This window comes from Pimephales promelas, chromosome 1, assembly GCF_988280905.1.
Source record: "Pimephales promelas chromosome 1, fPimPro1.hap1.1, whole genome shotgun sequence".
Taxonomy (NCBI): Eukaryota; Metazoa; Chordata; class Actinopteri; order Cypriniformes; family Leuciscidae; genus Pimephales; species Pimephales promelas.
The window spans coordinates 47157783-47178264 of NC_142769.1; the positions used below are offsets into that span (position 1 = coordinate 47157783).

The window sequence follows — 20482 nt, forward strand, 5'->3', positions numbered from 1 at the left end:
CAGGAGGGAGATTTGAAGAAACACGATGCTGAGAGAAAAGCAATATTATGAAGCTGCAGACTCGGAGCCTGCATCTACAGTCCCCCACCGAGAGTCCCGCATTCTCAGACCCCTCGTTTTTCGAACACAGCGCCTCCTGCTGTTCAAAAGATCGAATAACACCCGCACACAGAGTACAGCGCATTATCCAAATGCAATTAAAAACAATAGGATGCAATATTACGGTCTTCAAATAAATTATCCAATAAATATTTGTGTTCCCTGCTTAATGCATGTGTCAAAAAACTAATTGTTACTGATGGAAGGGATACAATTAGCAGATTGAACTATCTTCAGAAAAATAGTAAGGCTATGATATTATATTGCTACAATGTTTTTTTAAAATATTTTTTTTTAAATTAAAATTCCAATTTTTCTTTCAGTTCAACCTATAATGGTCTAATTAACATTACCATGCTAACATTACAATATCTGTTTTTTGATATTTTGAATGCGAAGCAAAACAAATCAGAATAGACAAAACACCAATAATAAACAATTCTGTACTTCATTTAATGATCACCTAAACATCATCTTGCTGTAAAGAAAAAAGGAAGAAAAAACAGTGTTCGTGACTTAACTTTTTGTCTTCAATTGCATTAAAAAAACTCATTTATAAGTCACTTTGCATAATCATAAAATTATATGTTGCTGGATTCGGCAGGGGCAACTCCATAGGACCGATAGCACATGTCTTATGATGTTTTAAAAAGAAAGAAAGAAAAAAAGAAAAATATGTTTGCAAATGTTAGTTACCATGTTGCACTGCTCTGTTGGAGTGTCCCTTGAGAATCTCAAGTTGAGATGTTTTTAAACTTTGGACAACTTTGTGGGTTTGAAATATATGGGGGCACAAAATGGGCAGTGAAAATAACTGCAGCATTTAAGACATTTCTACAAAAAGTCCAAGGCTAAAGGCTAACGTAAACGTAAGCTATCTAAATATATTCGAGGGGAAGAGGGCGAAAAAACATACATTAACGGCTCAAATCTTGTTACAAACTATCTTTACAAATAGCTATTAAATGGACTATTCATATGTTGTATCGATGAGCTAAATTAGTTTTATTAAAAAATAAATCAAACGAGTAGGCTACTACGATTTGCTATAAAATTGAAGATAGCCTACTCATGTTTTGTTCTTCACATGTTTATCCGATACAATTTGATAGGAGGCGCTGTCTCGAAAAACGAGGGGTCTGAGAATGCGGGACTCTGGGTGCAGGGGGACTGTAGATGCAGGTCTCCGAGTCTGCAGCTTCATACTACTCGAGAAAAGAGAAAAGCTCAGAGGAATATCACTGGAAAAGACAGGTTATGATCAGGCAAGAGCTTTAGGACCCGCGTTAATATTAGAAAAGCTTCTCCAGGGAGAACACAAACGGCACCAAAAAAGATCAACTGATTCAGAGGACAACCAAGAGGGATTTCTCAAAATATCAAGGTGAGTGCTTTGCTTTTCTGTCATTTTTCTGTCTTTTCTGTCGTTATTAATATTTTATATATACATATATATAATTATATATATATAGTAATTACAGTAATTAAACAAACTGGTATTTTGTATGTAGGGAGATATGTAGCCTAGATTGTGGTCATTATTTCAGTAGTGTTCAGAAGGTGGCAGTGTTTAACAGTCAGTGAATGCCTCACTACACACAGCTTTGGCAACAAGTAGTGTTATGGATGGACTATGAAATCTACACAGCTATATATATTTTTTATAGCAAGAAATTCGGGCATTTTTAAAAAAAATTTTTTTATTTATAACTAGCCTAATATTTTAGGACACAAGCTGATCAAAAGTGACAGTAAAGAGATTTGTAAAGTTACAAAACATCTCTATTTGAAACAAATGCAGAGACAGCAGATGTAAACTAGCTATTAGCTAATTCTGGTGCAATTACTTTGAATTGTGCATTGTCCCTGTAAAAATAAACAATAAAATGAAAATGAAATGAAATGCTGTTTAACTTTTTATTTATCAAAGAAATCTGAAAAAAAAGTACCAGTTTCCAGAAACATTAAGTAGCCTATTACAGTATATTACATACATTTATATTATACAGTACATAGGCTATTACTACTAATATAGCCTAGCTATAGCATACACATAATACTTTGATAATAACAAATGTTTATTAAGAGCAAACCATATTGAAATGATTTCTGAAGGATAATGTGACACGTGTATACATATATAAATTGTTTTTATTGTTGTTGTTGTGAAATCAAATAATAAATAGAAACAGCTCTCAAGTTCTGGTTCAAGTTCAAGTCTTTATTTTGCCAGAACGACCCACATCGCCTGGAATTCATTTTGGTGAATTTTTTAGTATGTAGACCTGCTTATATCTTATCTTGATATAGCTCCCCCCCCCCCCCCCGCCCCCAAAAGCCAGTAAACATGCAGAAACTGCTTCTTCCTGTCATTGTAAATGCGACATGTTTTGTATTTGAATGAACATCAGACTTACCCCGCCTATTTCTTAGTGCACTTTCTGAGAAGCAGGAAGAAAGTGAGCTTTTGAACCACAAACGCCTGTCAGTGACATGTGAAAGCGAGAGGATTCACACATAGATAGACTACAGAGCCGCGTGTCGTGACTCTGGACAGCTCTGATGGAGCTCTACACAGAATCAGTGGACTATCTGAAGTCCCATGGCATCTCGCTCGGTAGGACCGTCTAAACCAAATTAACCTTGCCTTAAAATGGTTGCCTTGGTTTATTTACTTCTGCCTTGAAGCATATATATATGTATGTAATATTATGTTATGTTGTCTAACAGTGACTGAGGATGAGATGGTGGATTCTGATTTACTTCAGGATGTTTTCCCTGAGGAGACAGAGTGGGTTTCTCACAGCCCTCTGCAAACTGAACCATGTTTGCCATCCACTCCAGTAAGTCTGCATCTTTACAGATGAATATATTGTGTATATTGCAAGTCTATATCAGAATAACGAGACTGATAATTGACAAAAAAAAATTCAAATACATGATGACAGGCTACTGGTTATTTTCAGTGCTGAATTATCCTAGTTCTGCAAGGACAATGTTGTAATGTTTTTCTCCAGACAGCCGATTGCCCAGATGACCTGCTTCAGAAGAGAATGGTGGTCCTGAAAGGGGTTTTAACCAGCGAGGAGATCTACCTGTCAGAGCTGGAGACGCTGCTTACGGTATGCTCAGACTTTCAAATTTAGATATGAGATATTCGTATATATATATCCACATTTCCTGGCTGAAACATTTCCTCAGTATGTTGTCAGAAGATTCTTACTTTCCAGACATTTGTGAGTCGGATAGTGAAAACAACTGTGGTCGATTTTTATTTATTTTATTAAGTCAAGATATAATAAATGTTATTTCCAGCTTATATTGCAAAGCCATATTAACTACTTCCTTTATTCATAAAAAAATAAGCATGACTGCAATGCCGTTTGTTGCTTTGTTTTGTCTTCAAACACCTCGGGATTATTCACAGTTGTCCGGTCCACATCAAGTTAGTGTTTCTTCTCATGCTCAAGACCCCCCTCAGCACTTTTTTTTTTTACGTTTCTCTGCGGTTTCAGATGCACATCATATTAGTCGACCCTTCTGTCATTTCCTGTAGGTCAACTTCTGTTTCTCTTAGTGAAGTATTGCTTCCCTTTCTAGTCAAAGTGTTAAAAACCATTAGTGGTTATCATTAAACTAGAGTTTTGAAAAAGTCCAGGATGACAAAGTGTCGTGTTTTCAACCACTTCCTCACAGGAATGGTGCCAGGCATTCACACATAGAGCAGTTTTATATGAATAGGGGAAAGTGTATTTAAACGTTTTACTAAGGTGACCATATTTTGATGGCAAACAAATAGGCCTACTCAAATGATCCTCGAAGTTTAGTCAAAGATGCCTTATTAATTTCAATACATTTAAAGTAGGCTATGCCTCTGTGTGGATAAAAAATGGTTTACAAGACACAAATTCAGAGGTTACTCAACATGTTTTATGACAGGTTTCAAAAATAATGAATGAAACAATGTTTCGTCAGTATTAGAAAAATAAATATATAAATAAAGAAAGAAATACCCCCAAAAATAGCTCTCACGAACAAAAACAAACTGACAAAATATATTTATATCTTTAGTTTTTCTTCCTCATCCTCCTTGTTTGCCCATCTATATTTCGCTGTAGAGCTGATCTTTCCCAGCAGTTTTTTTTTTTTTTTTTTTTTGAAAACCAGGACATTTTCATCACTTTATAAAAAAACAGCCAGGACAGGACGTGAATAAAACAGGACTGTTGGTCACCCTAGTTTTACAAATGTTTCAGAGTTACTTTGCATTGTTGTTTACATAAGAATGTGTGAATTTCCAGCTGGCTGCATTAGTTATTTTCAGCATAAGCAAATTTCAGTTCCCAATCTTGCTTTTGTTCTCTGACGTTTGTCCGTTTTCTCTTTCTCTGCAGCCCATGAGAGCTTTAAGGGCGGCAGCGGGAACCTCTCAACCCGTGTTGTCCACGGAGCAGGTTCAGACCGTGTTTTATCAAGTCCCTGAGCTCAGAGATCTGCACAAGGACTTCTACACTAGCCTTCGGACTAGACTGCAGCCAGATAAAGGGATGGATCAGCCAGAGGAGGGCCCGGATATGCAGCTTTACCAATCGGAGCATTATTTATCTGTGGGAGACCTGTTTCTTAAGTTTGTGAGGAGTTGTTATTATTATTATTTTTTTTTTGCAAACACGTGTTTAGGTTGGTCATATTATAAAACTCATCTTTTTTTACAACCGTTCGCAGTTCACAACTGACAACGGAAGTGATAACTGAACATGCTATATTCTCTCCTGGCCTTATTTTTGGTGTGACATCAAACTCTCATAAAACTAAATTATAGGTTAAAGGTTAAAGAGATATAACCAATTTAGATGGGGATCTCACGCTGACTAGCTGAAGACGTTATGCATGACTTTATCTGTAGCCTACGTTAGCCTACCTATTAATAGCCTACTATGATTAATACACACGGTACTTTGAAAATAAATTCTAGCGCCATCATGAAATGAGCCTTCACAATAGATAATGCTTTACAATTAACTGTTGAGTTACATATGGCAATCTGCTCAATAAAATACTCACCTGGGTTTAAGTAAGCTTATAGTCTCCGGGCGGAGCGATACACGGCAGTGAAAGGGCCTATTACAGTTCATCAGAGTTGTTTTACGGATATATAAAGTGTATCCGTTTATTAAGAACCCCCTGAATATATTTGCTGTGAGTTGTAACGAGTGTTTTTGTGTAATTCGCTGTGTGTGTGTTAATTACAAAAGAAGGGAGAGAGAGTTTATGGATACGACGCACTTATATAGGCTACTGTGTTTATTCAGCTTGTGTTTTTCTGGAGTAAAACGGATACTATCATCATTTGTGTGACGTATCGAGTGACCCATTTAGTCTCTCCAATGTCAACTTTTAAACTTTTTTTTTTGGTCATATTAATCATTAATCAATTTCATGGAATTATAGTTCAGTAAGTGAGTTATATGCTGATTATGAAGAAGCTCTGACTGATTCGGTGAGTTTATTAAGTGACGGATTTGTCGGAAGGAATGAAAAATGTAAATTCTTTCATTAATTACTCACCCTCATGTCATTCCAGACGTGTAAGACTTTCATCTTGTGTTCATCTTCAGAACTGATGAAATCTGAGAGCTTTCTGTCTCTCTACACAACTACCAATTTGACGCGTTCATAAAGAGATCGTAAAGCAAGTTTTCTGAAGACACTCGATCACATTATATGATGAACAGATTTAATTTAGGTTTTTATTCACATATAAACATTCATGAACTCAGAAAGAGAAACTCAAGTTTTCGCATGTCAAGCAAGTTCATTTGAGCTTCTGTTTATGTCCGCTGTTTATCTGTTCATCGTATAAAGCGATCGAGTCTCTTCAAAAAATTTAGACCAAACTGCTCATTTCATATGGATTAGTTTTACAATCTCTTAATGAACTTTTTGAAGCATCAAAGTGGTAGTTGCGTAGCTGTCAATTAGAGCCCGACCGATAACGGATTTTGAAGGCCGATGCCGATACAAATATTTTTGGGTTTTAAAATCCGATATTCCGGTATATCGGCCGATATTTTATTTATTTTTTTAAACTGGACATGATAGTCACAAATTTTGTCATGCTTATTTGAGTTTAGAGAACTGATGGGGATGTTCTTTTAATTGTTATTCAAGCAATGTATGTATCGTGACCAACTCAACGAGTGTTGCCAACAGGGACGGTGTAGAGTGCCCTCTGGTGGACAAACTATGCCACTCCAAAACTCATGACATGGTTCAAGCGTGTTTCGTCCGTTTTAATTTTATTGTTGAAATGTTCATTTATCGGCCATTATAACTGCCGATAACAATAGATGCCTAATATCGGCCGATAATATCGGTCTGCTGATATATCGGTCTGGCTCTACTGTCAATGGAGGGACAGAAGTCCCAGATTTCATCGAAAAAATCTAGAGAAATAATACAAAATGCTTGTTATGCTGTCTGAGATTGCAAATTGGGATTTCTTACCATATTATTTTGTATGTAATGTCGTAATTATTAAAACACTCATTTGTAAGGCGTTAGTTTTACTGTTAACTGCACTTTTTTATTATTAATCTTGCTTTTTTTTATTGTGGTGTGATTTGCAGGTCAACCAGTTAGGTGTGTATCGGGGCTTCATTGACAACTATGAGAATGCAGTGGAGATCGTGCTAAAGTGTATGCAGTCAGACCAACGTTTCAGGACGCTTGCAGAGGTCTTACACGCATCTCTTTTTTTGCAAAACATCACTGTTGTTATCTCTCATACTTATTCTGAGGGGGAAAAAATCCCACAGGGTTAAGATTGGCATGACATGTGTAAGATATACATATCTCTGTGCCATACCATCTATTTAGAGCACCCTAGCAAACATACAACAACATGAATCATTGGATCATGTCTGCAATCACACAATGCGAGTGCCGAGATTTGCACTGCTTGCACCGTTCACATTATAGTAACTGTATTGTCTTTTAGAGGAACTGCACAAATCCCTTTGTCTCTTGTTATCTATAGAGTATGATGTCCTCCAAAGGCTCAGACCATGTCAAAACTAAGTACACTTTTGAAGGTAAACAGCTTCTCTTTATGGTTTTGAGTAAATGATTAAATGCTGGGAACATTCAATTTTTAACATTCTCCGCAGCTCTCCTGTATAAGCCGTTAGACAGAGTGATGAAAACCACCCTCGTGTTGCATGTGAGACACTGTTCAGGATCACATCTCTCGTTTATTTATAAATATACAGTGATGCCTATGGATTTATTAACGTTTTTCTCTATCCTCCTCAGGACCTGTGGAAGCACACGCCCCCCGATCATCCCGACAGCATCACGCTACAGGAAGCGCTTCGTCTCACCAGCAGCTTCCTGTCTGGGGTCAATGAAAGGTCGCAGTGCAAACGTGCTGTCATGCTTAGCAGAGGAGAGGTACTCCCTTACCTTACACTGCACGCGTCACGTGTTCATGCTCATTTAATTTGTTTAAATTTAATTTAACATGTGCGTGTCCACAGAGACGTCAACTATTGCGTGATGGGTTTGTGGTGGATGTGTGTGAGAGTGGGCACAACCTGAGACACCTCTTCTTGTACGCCGACATGCTGCTATGTGCTAAACTGACAAGTGCCGGGTGAGCCTCCACTGATCACAGCTCACTGAAAACATCATAATTCAAAACAATTCTGTCACGTATTAGCATGATATGGATGTGTACTGAATGAGCTTATGTGTATTGTGTTTTAAAGGAGGCAGGCACAGTACAGATTTTGCTGGTACCTGCCACTGGTCGGCCTGAAGCTGCATTGGGCAGCTGAACATCTGCCCTCATCAGACTACCAAATGAAAATCAGTAAAACCAGAGCTAAAATGTTCCAGCTCAAACAAGCACTCCAGCAACATATGGTAAGGCAATTTGCATGTGATTGACTGGGATTTTCAGTCATTAAACTAAACAAATATGCTAAATTAAAGGTGCAGTAAGTGCAGTTGTGGCAGCACAACACTCTTTTAGCCAATCAGCAGTAGGGGGCGTGTCCACTCATGGTGGGGGAGGAGAAAGAATGAGCCAATCAGCAGTAGGGGGCATGTCCACTCATGGTGGGGGAGGAGAAAGAATGAGCCAATCAGCAGTAGGGGGCGTGTCCACTCATGATGGGGAGGAGAGAGAGTGACCCAATCAGAAGTAGGGGGTGTGTCAACTCATGATGGGGAGGAGAGAGAGTGAGCCAATCAGAAGTAGGGGGCGTGTCCACTCATGATGGGGGAGGAGCAAAAGTGATATAATCAGTACTCTTATACAACCACTCTTACTCTTCTCAACATGGACTGCATTCCCGGGGGCGGGGTAGGGGTTTATGTACATTTTAGGGTTGGTGATGTCACTAACCCTAGAGGAATGTCGTGTAGTCCGATACCAGTCGTTTGTTGTAGTCCTTTTCTTTAAAAGCATATCTTCCTTTGCTTTGACTTTTGAGCGTTGTAACTTTGATAATGTTTGTTTATCCTCAAACTGCAACATTACACACTACTTAAAGTTAGAAAAGTGAAATCATACTTTACCACCCCTTTAAATAACAGAACAGAAGTGAAGTTCCCTTTTAGATAGCTTCATAATTGTGTGTTTGTTACAGAAAGGAGGAAAGGGATCAGTTTCTCGTGCTGTTGATCGCTTGAGGAGGAAGTTTGAAGAGTGTGAGATCTGGCTCTTGACAAACACACCATCTCAGCAGTAGGGGGCGTGTCCACTCATGATGGGGGAGGAGAGAGAGAGAGCCAATCAGCAGTAGGGGGCGTGTCCACTCATGATGGGGGAGGAGAGAGAGTGAGCCAGTCAGAAGTAGGGGGCGTGTCCACTCATAATGGGGAGGAGAGAGAGTGAGCCAATCAGCAGTAGGGGGCATGTCCACTCATGATGGGGGAGGAGAGAGAGAGAGCCAATCAGCAGTAGGGGGCGTGTCCACTCATGATGGGGGAGGAGAGAGAGTGAGCCAATCAGCAGTAGGGGGCATGTCCACTCATGATGGGGGAGGAGAGAGAGAGAGCCAATCAGCAGTAGGGGGCGTGTCCACTCATGATGGGGGAGGAGAGAGAGTGAGCCAATCAGCAGTAGGGGGCGTGTCCACTCATGATGGGGGAGGAGCAAAAGTGATATAATCAGTACTCTTATACAACCACTCTTACTCTTCTCAACATGGACTGCGTTCCCGGGGGCGGGGTAGGGGTTTATGTACATTTTAGGGTTGGTGATGTCACTAACCCTAGAGGAATGTCGTGTAGTCCGATACCAGTCGTTTGTTGTAGTCCTTTTCTTTAAAAGCATATCTTCCTTTGCTTTGACTTTTGAGCGTTGTAACTTTGATAATGTTTGTTTATCCTCAAACTGCAACATTACACACTACTTAAAATTAGAAAAGTGAAATCATACTTTACCACCCCTTTAAATAACAGAACAGAAGTGAAGTTCCCTTTTAGATAGCTTCATAATTGTGTGTTTGTTACAGAAAGGAGGAAAGGGATCAGTTTCTCGTGCTGTTGATCGCTTGAGGAGGAAGTTTGAAGAGTGTGAGATCTGGCTCTTGACAAACACACCATCTTTTACTTTAGACCTACACAGCACCAATGGAAAGGTGAAACCACAACACGACACACTAGAACATCCTCTGTGTGTCTAAAAACAAATTCATTATCTAAAGCATTTTTCACAATACATACTGTACTATTAAAAGCAGTCGAATAGATACAGAGAATAAAGGTTTAATACCCCTAATGAGCTGAAATGAGCTTAAAGGCTTGCCAAGTATAAAAAAACTCTAAGATGTTCAGTTAAATAAGGCAGAAATTTTGTGAACAAAAACCCAAGTATGACTAGATTTAAATTTCCATCCACAGAGTCACACTGTCCGACTGTTTTCTTTGTGTGACCTGAATGAGTGGAAAGAAGCCATTGAGAAACAGAGCGGAAACTGTGAGTGCATCTTTCCTAACTGTATTTTGTCCTGATGATTGATTTTTATGATCATATTATGATCGATTTTTGTGTATGTATGTGTTTGACAGGTAAAGAGACGGTTCCTCCAGACCTGCTGTCTGTAACTGGTTCCTGTATCAAACTCAGAATGACTCAACAACCTCCCCTTCACTGCGTTAGATCCAGTAAAGACCCTCTCTATCTCTCTTTCTAACCTTTACTCAGTAAACTTGTGCACACCTAATGCTCTCTTTCTCTCTAAATTTGACAGATGAGAGTACACACATATGTGGCAGTTTATATGTGATGGTTCAGTCTGCGTGTGGTCTGCAACACCCGAGCAGTAAGTGACAAAACACACGTTGACAATAGACGAAGGGAAGTTTCCGAGCCTCATCAAACCCACAAACACATCACATACAATCTGCCCTAAATATGAAGCATATTGCTTTCATAAAATGTGTTTCCGAAGTAACACACCACAAAGAAACAATGTGCCCAATAATTTTAAATTAAAATTAATAATTTAATAAAGTATACATTTTCAATGAAGGCAAGAATATACAGTACATGTTCTTATAAAAGGTCCAGTAGGCAATTTCTGAAAAGCGCTGCTTCCACTCATGATGGGGGAGTAGAGAGAGTGAGCCAATCAGCAGTAGGGGCGTGTCCACTCATAATGGGGGAGTAGAGAGAGTGAGCCAATCAGCAGTAGGGGGCGTGTCCACTCATGATGGGGGAGTAGAGAGAGTGAGCCAATCAGCAGTAGGGGGCATGTCCACTCATGATGGAGAGGAGAGAGAGTGAGCCAATCAGCAGTAGGGGGCATGTCCACTCATGATGGGGAGGAGAGAGAGTGAGCCAATCAGCAGTAGGGGGCATGTCCACTCATGATGGGGAGGAGAGAGAGTGAGCCAATCAGCAGTAGGGGGCGTGTTCACTCATGAGGGGGGAGGAGAGACAGACGCTATGTCCGAAATCTCTACTCAAACCACTGAGTAGAGCACTATATAGTGAGCTCACCAGCATAACAGAAACACCACTTTCGGACACTTCTCGATCGTCTCTCGGCGCCGTTCATTACATCATCTGTCAGCTGGTGCCTGATAAATAAATAGATTTTTTTAAATAAATACATTACATTATATTGAGCTTATTTCTCAAAAATTTCAAAACTAAAAGTCAATTCTGGCCGTTTCTGTTATAATGCGCGACTCCACACATGATTATAACTTATTTTTACGATCAGCGCAATGCATGATGGTATGCATTCTGGGATACATTGAGTGGACTATATAGGGTATAATAATCATCACTATACATTCGGACAGCACTACAAAATGGCGAGCTCACTATATAGTGAGTAGTGGGTGATTTCGGACACAGCAAGAGAGTGAGCCAATCTGCAGTAGGGGGCGTATCCACTCATTATGGGGGAGGAGAGAGTGAGCCAATCAGCAGTAGGGAGCATGTCCATTCATGATGTGGGAGGAGAGAGAGATCAGAGGGAGATTTGAAGAATGACTGTAGAAAGAGAGATGCTGAGAGACATTACAAAAAAGCTTAGAGGAATATCACTGGAAAAGACGGGTTATGATCAGGCAAGAGCTTTACGACCCGCATTAATATTAGAAAAGCTTTCTAGCGCTGGAGAGACCGAAGCGGGAAGACCTGAAACGGACGCAGAGGTTGTGTTGTTTCTGCTCCATATGCGAGTAACATTGTTTTTTTTCATGTTTCACAGAATCAAGATTTACTGTTGTTGTAATTTGAGCTAAAGTAGCAGGCCAGTTTTGGGTGTATTTATTTTGCTTCAGCTATGATAAAGAGCTCTTGCATCGCTTGTTTATGCATTTCGGGTGTGGAGCAATGAAGTGAGGGGTGTGTTTTTTTGGGCTGATTTCAAATATATGCAGTGTTTTTCAGAAATCGCTTACTGCACCTTTAATTAAAATACCATGCATTGAACAATGTCTTCCAATAAGCTTCTTGTCTTTATTTCACCGGACCTTTCAGGTGCATATGTGTGTGTGGAGGTAGACGGCTTTGAGTTTTACGACAGACGAAAACAAACCTCCCTTTCAGCCTTCTGTGTTACACCACAATGGGATGAAGTGAGTGGGGGGAAGCCATTGTGGATTTTTAGGAATCAGATAATACAATCTGTGATTTGTGTTAATGTACGTAATTTACGAGATGATTTATGGTGTATAGGAGCTTGTGTTTCAAGTGGACGGAGCTCAGCAGCTGTTCTTGGTATGTGTGTCGCAGTGTGAGAATGACACACAGGATGACATTGTGGGCAGGGCGGTGTTAAATGTGAGTTCACACATACCTTTCTAACGTATGGGGTCAAGAAGATATTTTGGTTATGGAAATAATACTTTTATTCAGCAAGGATGCATTTAATTGATTAAACATGTCAGTGAAGACATTTATAATGTAAAATAATTACTGTTTGTTTAATCTATTTATCAAAGAATCTTTAAAAAAGGCTGTTTTATGGTTTCCACAAAAAACTAAGCAGCACAACTGTTTTATTTGAAACCAGAAGTCCAGTGTGCATAATACTATGGTCTATAACCGAATCATTAAGACTCACTGACGGTTTTACCATCATCTGTTATAAGCTTTAGGTTAAATAACTCAAATATATACAGTTTTGGTTCAGTCTGTCCATTTAGGTGTTGGTATAATGTATAAAGGAACTGTATATGTGTGCTTTACAGCTGGACCCTGATAACATGTTAAAGAAGTGGAAGAAAGTCACTTGTTCTTTGGGGCAAGTTGATGTAACCCTGTCAATCAAATACGTGCCCCACCCTCTCGAGCCCCCTAGCACCACCCCTCTCGTACAGGAACCAGTGTTCTGTGTGCCGATTGGACAAGTGGCAATGTGAGTTTACAATCTAAACCATTTTTACAGATTACAACTTACTAATACTGTTAGGAAGCTGCAATAATGCTGTGTTTATTCAGTATTGTTTAAATTTAGTCTATGAAGTATTTGAACAGATGCTGTATGTATTTTTTGTGTGTGTTATTATTATTAAATAATCAAAATACCATAATATGTTTGCAATAAGTAACTTGTTTCTCCGGAAAACAATTTGAATTCTTCTTATTCTTCTTTGAAATGTGCATTCCTCATCAAAATGTCATTTTTTTTATGTATGGTCTGTATGTTCCCGCCCGCTGCCAATTTAGCCAACAGTATTTTCACACCCAGGGTTGCCAGTTGGCATCCGAAAGCGCATACTCTCTTGAGTAGGTGCTTATTTTGAATAATTATTTACTCCACAACCGCTAAAAAGTACGTTCTATATAGTATGAGTGTGTAGAATGTAATCAGGATGTACGTTCTCCATGTTGTCATCATCATGTGACCTACCAGCGTCAGTTACATCGCTTCACTCTCATTCACAAATCCTCTCCCGTGGCCTCATGGGACAGTAAAATGTACATCGAATACCGGAAGTAGTATTTTAACATTTTAACCATTAGAGCTCATAGCTCATACTGCACCTTTAAGCCACAATTAAAAATGTATTAATGCTATTGCGTTAGATAGCAAAGAAAATAGCAAGAATATTAAAGCAAAATATCAAAGTGGCATTAATTTATTAAAATTTTAACAGTACTCAAGCTAAACATTTCAAAATATTATTTTTAAAATCTTAAGTACACTTCTGTTCAATTTAATGATATTAATACAATTTCAAAGTAATATAAGTGTCCAAATAATCTGTAAATTAGGAGGAAGACACATGTTACAATCTTTCAATAAGCTTCCTTCTGTCATCATGAGGTTTTCATTTGTGATTCTGCTTTTTAGGTGATGTAGAAATAGAGGTGTTTTGTCATCAAAAAAAGGAAGAGGAAAATGAAAGCAGAGTGAGAAGTGTTTAATGGCTTAATTGTGTGTGTGTGCAGGCAAGAGAGTGTGCTGGTCCCTCACATTGTCCGTTCCTGTGTGGAGGAGGTTGAGAGGAGAGGCATGACTGAAGAGGGCATCTACAGAATCTCAGGAGCCAGTAGCGAAATACAAGCACTTAAACATGCATTCAACACTAGTGAGTCTGCGTGTGTTGAACAACAACTTCAGATCCGATAAAGTCAACATTTATGCGATTAAAGTCGAGTTAGTCACATTAAAGGGTTAGTTCACCCAAAAATGAAAATTAAGTCATTAATTACTCACCCCCATGCTGTACCAACCCCGTAAGACCTTCGTTCGTCTTCGGAACACAAATAAAGATATTTTTGATTAAATTTGAGAGCTGTATAACTACCACATTGGCTCCTAAGGGACTGCCTCTTGACGGCCCAGAAAGTCAATGAAGAAAATGTTTAAATATCCCAAGTGACTACCGTGGCTCAACTATATGTTTATCAAGCGGCGTGAATACTTTTTGTGCGAAAAAACAAACAAAAATAACGAGTTTATTCGACTTTTCCTTTTCTTCCTTGTAGGCCAGAAACGAGACTTCCTTAGCTTTCCACGACGCATGCGCGAGAACTGAACTGATCAGTAGTGTAAGGAGATCGCAATTCTCGCGCATGCGTCGTGGAAATCTAAGGAAGTCTCGTTTCTGGCCTACAAGGAAGAAAAGGAATAGTCGAATAAACTCGTTATTTTTGTTTGTTTTTTCGCACAAAAAGTATTCGCGTCGCTTGATAAACATATAGTTGAGCCACGGTAGTCACTTGGGATATTTAAACATTTTCTTCATTGACTTTCTGGGCCGTCAAGAGGCAGTCCCTTAGGAGCCAATGTGGTAGTTATACAGCTCTCAAATTTAATCAAAAATATCTTTATTTGTGTTCCGAAGACGAACGAAGGTCTTACGGGGTTGGTACAGCATGGGGGTAAGTAATTAATGACTTAATTTTCATTTTTGGGTGAACTAACCCTTTAATGAACATTAATGCCCCATGAGGCCTTGCGTCAAAAGTGGGCGCGTCTTCCGGTTTAAAGTAAACAAAGCTCGACTTGACATGCTTGACACTCGTTCATTCGACAGTTGACAGTCATTCAAGTTATAGCGATCCAAACTAGCTAACGATGTGGGAACACAACCTCAACGAAATTAAAAAGGGTGAAATAACAGTACCTTTACCCTCCGCAGTAGTTGGTTGGGAGTATATAGTAACATTATTAATAATCAATACCCATCAAGATATGGTGACAGACAGTTGTGCGAGCTGACAAACAATTAAAATAAAAAATACACATTTGTCATTGTGCTTTGGAGTTTATTCAAAATTATAAATGAATGTGCTGCTTGAATACATTAACTGGCACATTTGGTATTCTGTCAACACAGGCTTTGATCCTGAGTTTAGGTGTAACATCAGTAGCTAACAGCCAATCACATGCTGAGAGAGTTTATAGAATATTAAAAATTCAAACAAATGTACACAGGAAGATTCGTCGTCTTTTGGGAGGTGATGGAAACTACAGCCGTTGGCAGGATCACTGATTGTTTTTTCAAAACAATCACGTTTAAGCCACTGAATTAGTTTAGTCCGGTTATACATACAACCGCGAACAGCACATGTTGTCCCTGAGCTCCGTAACGAAATCTCTCATAAAGATTTGCGTCTCTAAATAGTAAAATAATCCCCTGAAAAACAGCTAGCCTCTTCGCTAACTAACACACAAAATACAGTTGGAATGCTACTTCCGCCGCCTCACCGTAAGTTTCACCCACTTTATTTTTTACAGGAGCGCCCCTCGGAAACTTGTGGATTTCTTCTCGAAAGACTAAACTGAATAACTATGATACAGCTATTAGCACAAGGCTATTGCTCCTACATACAGTAATAGCTTGTTTTTATCAGTTCTTTTGTCTTTGTGTCGCCAAACCCTTTGTGTGTGATTTTCTCAGTACTTATCTCTAAAGTGTGCTTCTCTCTCTCTGTAGATTACCGCGAGGCTGTGAGTAAACTGAGGAGTACAGATGTGAATGCTGTCTCAGGCACTCTGAAACTGTACTTTAGAGAACTTCCTTTATCTCTTATTCCCTCTGAGTACTTCAAGGAGCTCTCAGATGCACTAGGTGAGCCCTTCACACAGGTCAACAATGCAACAATGATGATGATAATGAAGCATTTGCAGTGTTGGGTGTAACTAATTACTACGGAGGCGTATTGCATTCACTTGAAGAAAAAAAATCTACTCTGTTTTTCTGAATTAACGAGTTAATTTTTCATGAGAAAAAAAAAATTTGCTCTGTTTTTCTGAATTAATGAGTTAATTTTTCATGAGAAAAAAGTTTTTGCTCTGTTTTTCTGAATCAATGAGTTAATTTTTAATGGAATTTTTTTTTTGCTCTGTTTTTCTGAATTAATGAGTTAATTCAGAAAAACAGCAAAAATAAATTTTCTCATGAAAAATTAACTCATTAATTCAGAAAAACAGAGCAAAAACTTTTTTTCTCAAGAAAAACTAACTCATTAATTCAGAAAAACAGAGCAATTTTTTTTCTCATGAAAAATTAACTCATTAATTCAGAAAAACAGAGCAAAAACTTTTTTTCTCATGAAAAATTAACTCATTAATTCAGAAAAACAGAGCAAAAACTTTTTTCTCATGAAAAATTAACTCATTAATTCAGAAAAACAGAGCAAAAAATTTTTTTCTCATGTAAAATTAACTCATTAATTCAGAAAAACAGAGTAGATTTTTTTTCTTCAAGTGAATGCAATACACCTCCGTAAATTACTAAGTAATTAGTTACTGTAATTTAATTACTTTTCCCTTGAAAATGTAAAGCAAGGGATTACTCTTCATTTATCTGTAATTTAATTACAGTTACTTCTGATGTAATTGAGTAAATACTGTGTATAGATCAATCCGATCTCACAGCGATTCGTATGCATTTTATGAGGTGTCTAAATATTACGACCGCACTCGTACAAATTCATATGAATTATTGTAAAATATGTATGAAAAAAGTGTAAAATGTCATGAGATCAGACATAAAACAATAGTGGGTTTAACATCAAAATGTGTTGTCTGATGTTAAAAAGTATGTTTTTATAATGTAACCTTCTCCATCTTGGTCAGTTTAAGGATAATTCATGCAGTTTTATAGTATTTATTTGAAAGAATTAAAACAGATTCATGTCCAATCCCAGATTCATATGGGATTTTGAAAGTAATTAGTAATTAAAAGTAATTAAATACTTTTTAGAAAGAGTAATTGGTACAGTAATCTAATTACACTGTTGAAGAAGTAATTAGTAACTAGTAAATTCATGCAATTTTATAGTATTTATTTGAAAGAATTAAAACAGATTCATGTCTATCCTTGTATTATTCAGCTGGTTGAGATTGATATGGGATTTTGAAAGTAATTAAAAGTAATTAAATACTTTTTAGAGAGAGTAATTAGTACAGTAATCTAATTACACTGTTGAAGAGGTAACTAGTAATTTATTACTTTTTTAGAGTAACTTACCCAACACTGAGCATTTGTAACGACAATCTCTCTCTCTCTCTCTCTCTCTAGAGATTGCTGATCCATATCTCAGGGCTGACAGCATGCTGACTCTGTTGCAGGCTCTTCCAGATGTAAACCGCAACACTCTCCTCTTCCTCTTACATCACCTGAGACGGTACATAACATCCTTTGGACACGTAACTGTCAAAACACTGATTTAGTTTCACACCAGACAGACCTGACATCACTATTGCCATCGATGGATGCACAGTAAATAAAAAATAATATGTTTCTCTGTTTTCTTCATGCACATAACTCTCTCTTTTCTTGGCTTCCTCAGTGTTGCAGAGAGAAAGGAAGAGAATAAAATGTCTCTGAGTAATTTGGCCACAGTGTTTGGCCCCAGCCTCTTGCGCCCTCTAGTGGCTCGTGTCGACATATCTCAAGAAGTGGAGGTTCAGGTGAGTTATTAATGCTACTTCATTACTAAACATTAACGTTTGAAGTGTCTAGTGTAGTATTGTGCTTTTATGAGGGAGATGATTTCCTGGAAGCCTCATGGTTTACACACACACACACGCGTGCATTTTTTTGTATTTTGGTCATCTGGGGTTTATTTTAAAAGAAGTGAAACCACATTTCTACACTCAGTGGATACTAGCGTATCGTCCCTACTACAATGATGTTGACTTTTACATTTCCATTTGTTGTTTCCACGAGTGTTGGGTTAATGGCCTATTTATCTTAACAAGCAACTAATTATAATCCCATTTTACAATCATATTTTTGTACAGTAATACAGTAAAAACTATATTTCTTTCCAGCTTTTCTTGGCCTGCATGATTATTTAGGGGTAAAACATTTTATATAAATTTTACTATGATAATATTTATTATTACTAAATAAAATATGAATCTAAATAAAAATATTACTATTGTAATATTTCAATGTAAACTCAAAAATAGAGTATTTAAAGGACAACTCCGGCGCAAAATGAACCTTTGGTCTAATTACACATTGCTACCTAGTCAACCGTTATCCGAGATTTGTTTTCATGATTGCCGAATGTAAATAGTTTTATTTCTAAAAACAGTTTAGCCTATAACGCTAGTATAATGCTAGTATATAGGGCATAGAGTAATGACAAATAAAAATCGCTTGTTATTACCACTAACAAGGCTCAAAATAGCCCCACACCAACGCAACAGCATAACAAGGGTCCCTACATTCAAACTGAAGCATTAAGGACTTTGTTAGTGTCCAAACAGTTTAATAAGAAGATATTTTATACACACAGTCAACTTCGCGAATACAGGAAGAAGCCATCTTCGAAAAATAGTCTCGACCAGTCGATCTACGAGCGCCGATCCAAGTGCGCTGAACTGTGCAGAATCTTATATGGTCCGTTGTTTCCAGAAGAAACACAAACACAAACCGTTTACTTGTCTTCAATATGTACACGTAGCCTACTTAGTTCGCGCTCACATTATCACCTTATTCACATCTCACCAGCGCACTTGGATCGGCGTTTGTAGATCGACTGGTCGAGACTATTTTTCCAAGATGGCTTCTTCCTGTATTCGCGAAGTTGACTGTGTGTATAAAATATCTTCTTATAAAACTGTTTGGACACTGACAAAGTTCTCAATGCTTCGGTTTGAATGTAGGGACTCTTGTTATGCTGTTGCGTTGGTGTGGCTATTTTGAGCCTTTTTAGTGGTAATAACAAGCGATTTTTATTTGTCATTACTCTATGCCCTATATACTAGCATTATACTAGCGTTATAGGCTAAACTATTTACATTCGGCAATCATGAAAACAAATCTCAGATAACGGTTTACTAGGTAACAATGTGTAATTAGACCAAAGGTTCATTTTGCGCCGGAGTTGTCCTTTAAGAAAAATAATTTTATTTTACCTTACAATTACAATACAAATGTTTATAGCTCAATTTCTTCATTTTTAAACATTAAATCATCAAGCTTTTATCTGGACAGGATACCACAGGAAGCCATTAAAGCTTTGCTTTTGTTAACCACATCCAGTTTGTAAGCACTTCTCATTACATTTTCACTCCGAAACATGCAGTTCAACTTCATATGTATATAATTGTATTAAATCGCAGCCATGCTGAATTGAAAACTGCACTAAGCATTAACTGTGCATCCCTGCTTATGACTGTTATTCAGATATTATTATTAATAGTCACTTTTTTGCTGACCATTATTTATTTACATTTTTGGCAAACACTTCAAGTTCCATTATGATCACATGTTATCAGTTTGACCCATTCAGGCCAATTTGTAGACCAAGTGTGAAGTAATCAGCCAATCACAGCGGGGAAGAGAACATTGACAGGGTAGTGAGCCAATCCTAGCCCTGTGTCGTCTCGCATGATTTTTCACATCCACACGTGTGTTTTTGTTTTTCTGGTCACAGGTTCAGGTGATTTTCCTCTATCTGCAGTGTCAGAACCTTCCAGAAGCTCTTCTCACAAAACATCTGGATATTGATGAGCTAGAGACATGAGCCATCAACAATCAGACTCCTGTCTGTCTGCATATCCATGTTCAACTCGCTTTATTTTACAGATGTTTCATATTTTATTTTAAGATTTTTAATGTCATTAAAAAAAAAAAACGACATGACCACAAGTTGACCATTTTTTAATGTTTCAGTACTAAAATACAGTCACATTTACCATTGCACGGTTTCATTTTATAATTTGCACGTTCATACAGACCGTATTCGAGACGCTTCTGTAAGTTACTGTAAGTTGAATTAACGGTCCCGTTTGTATGCGTTTTGGTCAATCGGGTCACAAGTGGACGACGCTAAATACAGGTGTAAACGGGGTTTAAAACGTTTTGAGCTTGTCCATCTTCCACCACTTCCAGAGGTAGTCAAAAACACATTAAACCAGACTGGATGTGATCGAATGAA

General features: G+C 37.9%; 1 protein-coding gene across 1 annotated transcript; it reads left to right on the forward strand.

Annotated features, from left to right (window-relative positions):
* Positions 1-1313: 1313 nt before the first annotated feature.
* LOC120470123 (active breakpoint cluster region-related protein) lies at positions 1314-20239 on the forward strand. The gene is made up of 23 exons (XM_039659557.2): positions 1314-1483; positions 2533-2716; positions 2830-2942; positions 3117-3221; positions 4494-4730; positions 6729-6836; positions 7139-7193; positions 7269-7321; positions 7414-7551; positions 7638-7753; positions 7869-8025; positions 9624-9749; positions 10012-10087; positions 10180-10275; positions 10362-10433; positions 12107-12204; positions 12305-12409; positions 12820-12986; positions 14024-14163; positions 16018-16152; positions 17608-17713; positions 17879-17999; positions 19979-20239. The coding sequence occupies exons 2-23, from the start codon at positions 2662-2664 to the stop codon at positions 20066-20068; spliced, it is 2469 nt and encodes an 822-aa protein (XP_039515491.2). The 5' UTR covers positions 1314-1483; positions 2533-2661; the 3' UTR covers positions 20069-20239.
* Positions 20240-20482: the final 243 nt, after the last annotated feature.

What these genes read in the sequence shown, in the direction of transcription:
- LOC120470123 (XM_039659557.2), top strand. Translation starts at nt 2,662, where the DNA reads ATGGAGCTCTACACAGAATCAGTGGACTATCTGAAGTCCCATGGCATC. An exon ending in TTACACCACAATGGGATGAA is followed by an intron (nt 12,205 to 12,304) that starts GTGAGTGGGGGG and finishes TATGGTGTATAG; the next exon opens with GAGCTTGTGTTTCAAGTGGA. An exon ending in CCGATTGGACAAGTGGCAAT is followed by an intron (nt 12,987 to 14,023) that starts GTGAGTTTACAA and finishes GTGTGTGTGCAG; the next exon opens with GCAAGAGAGTGTGCTGGTCC.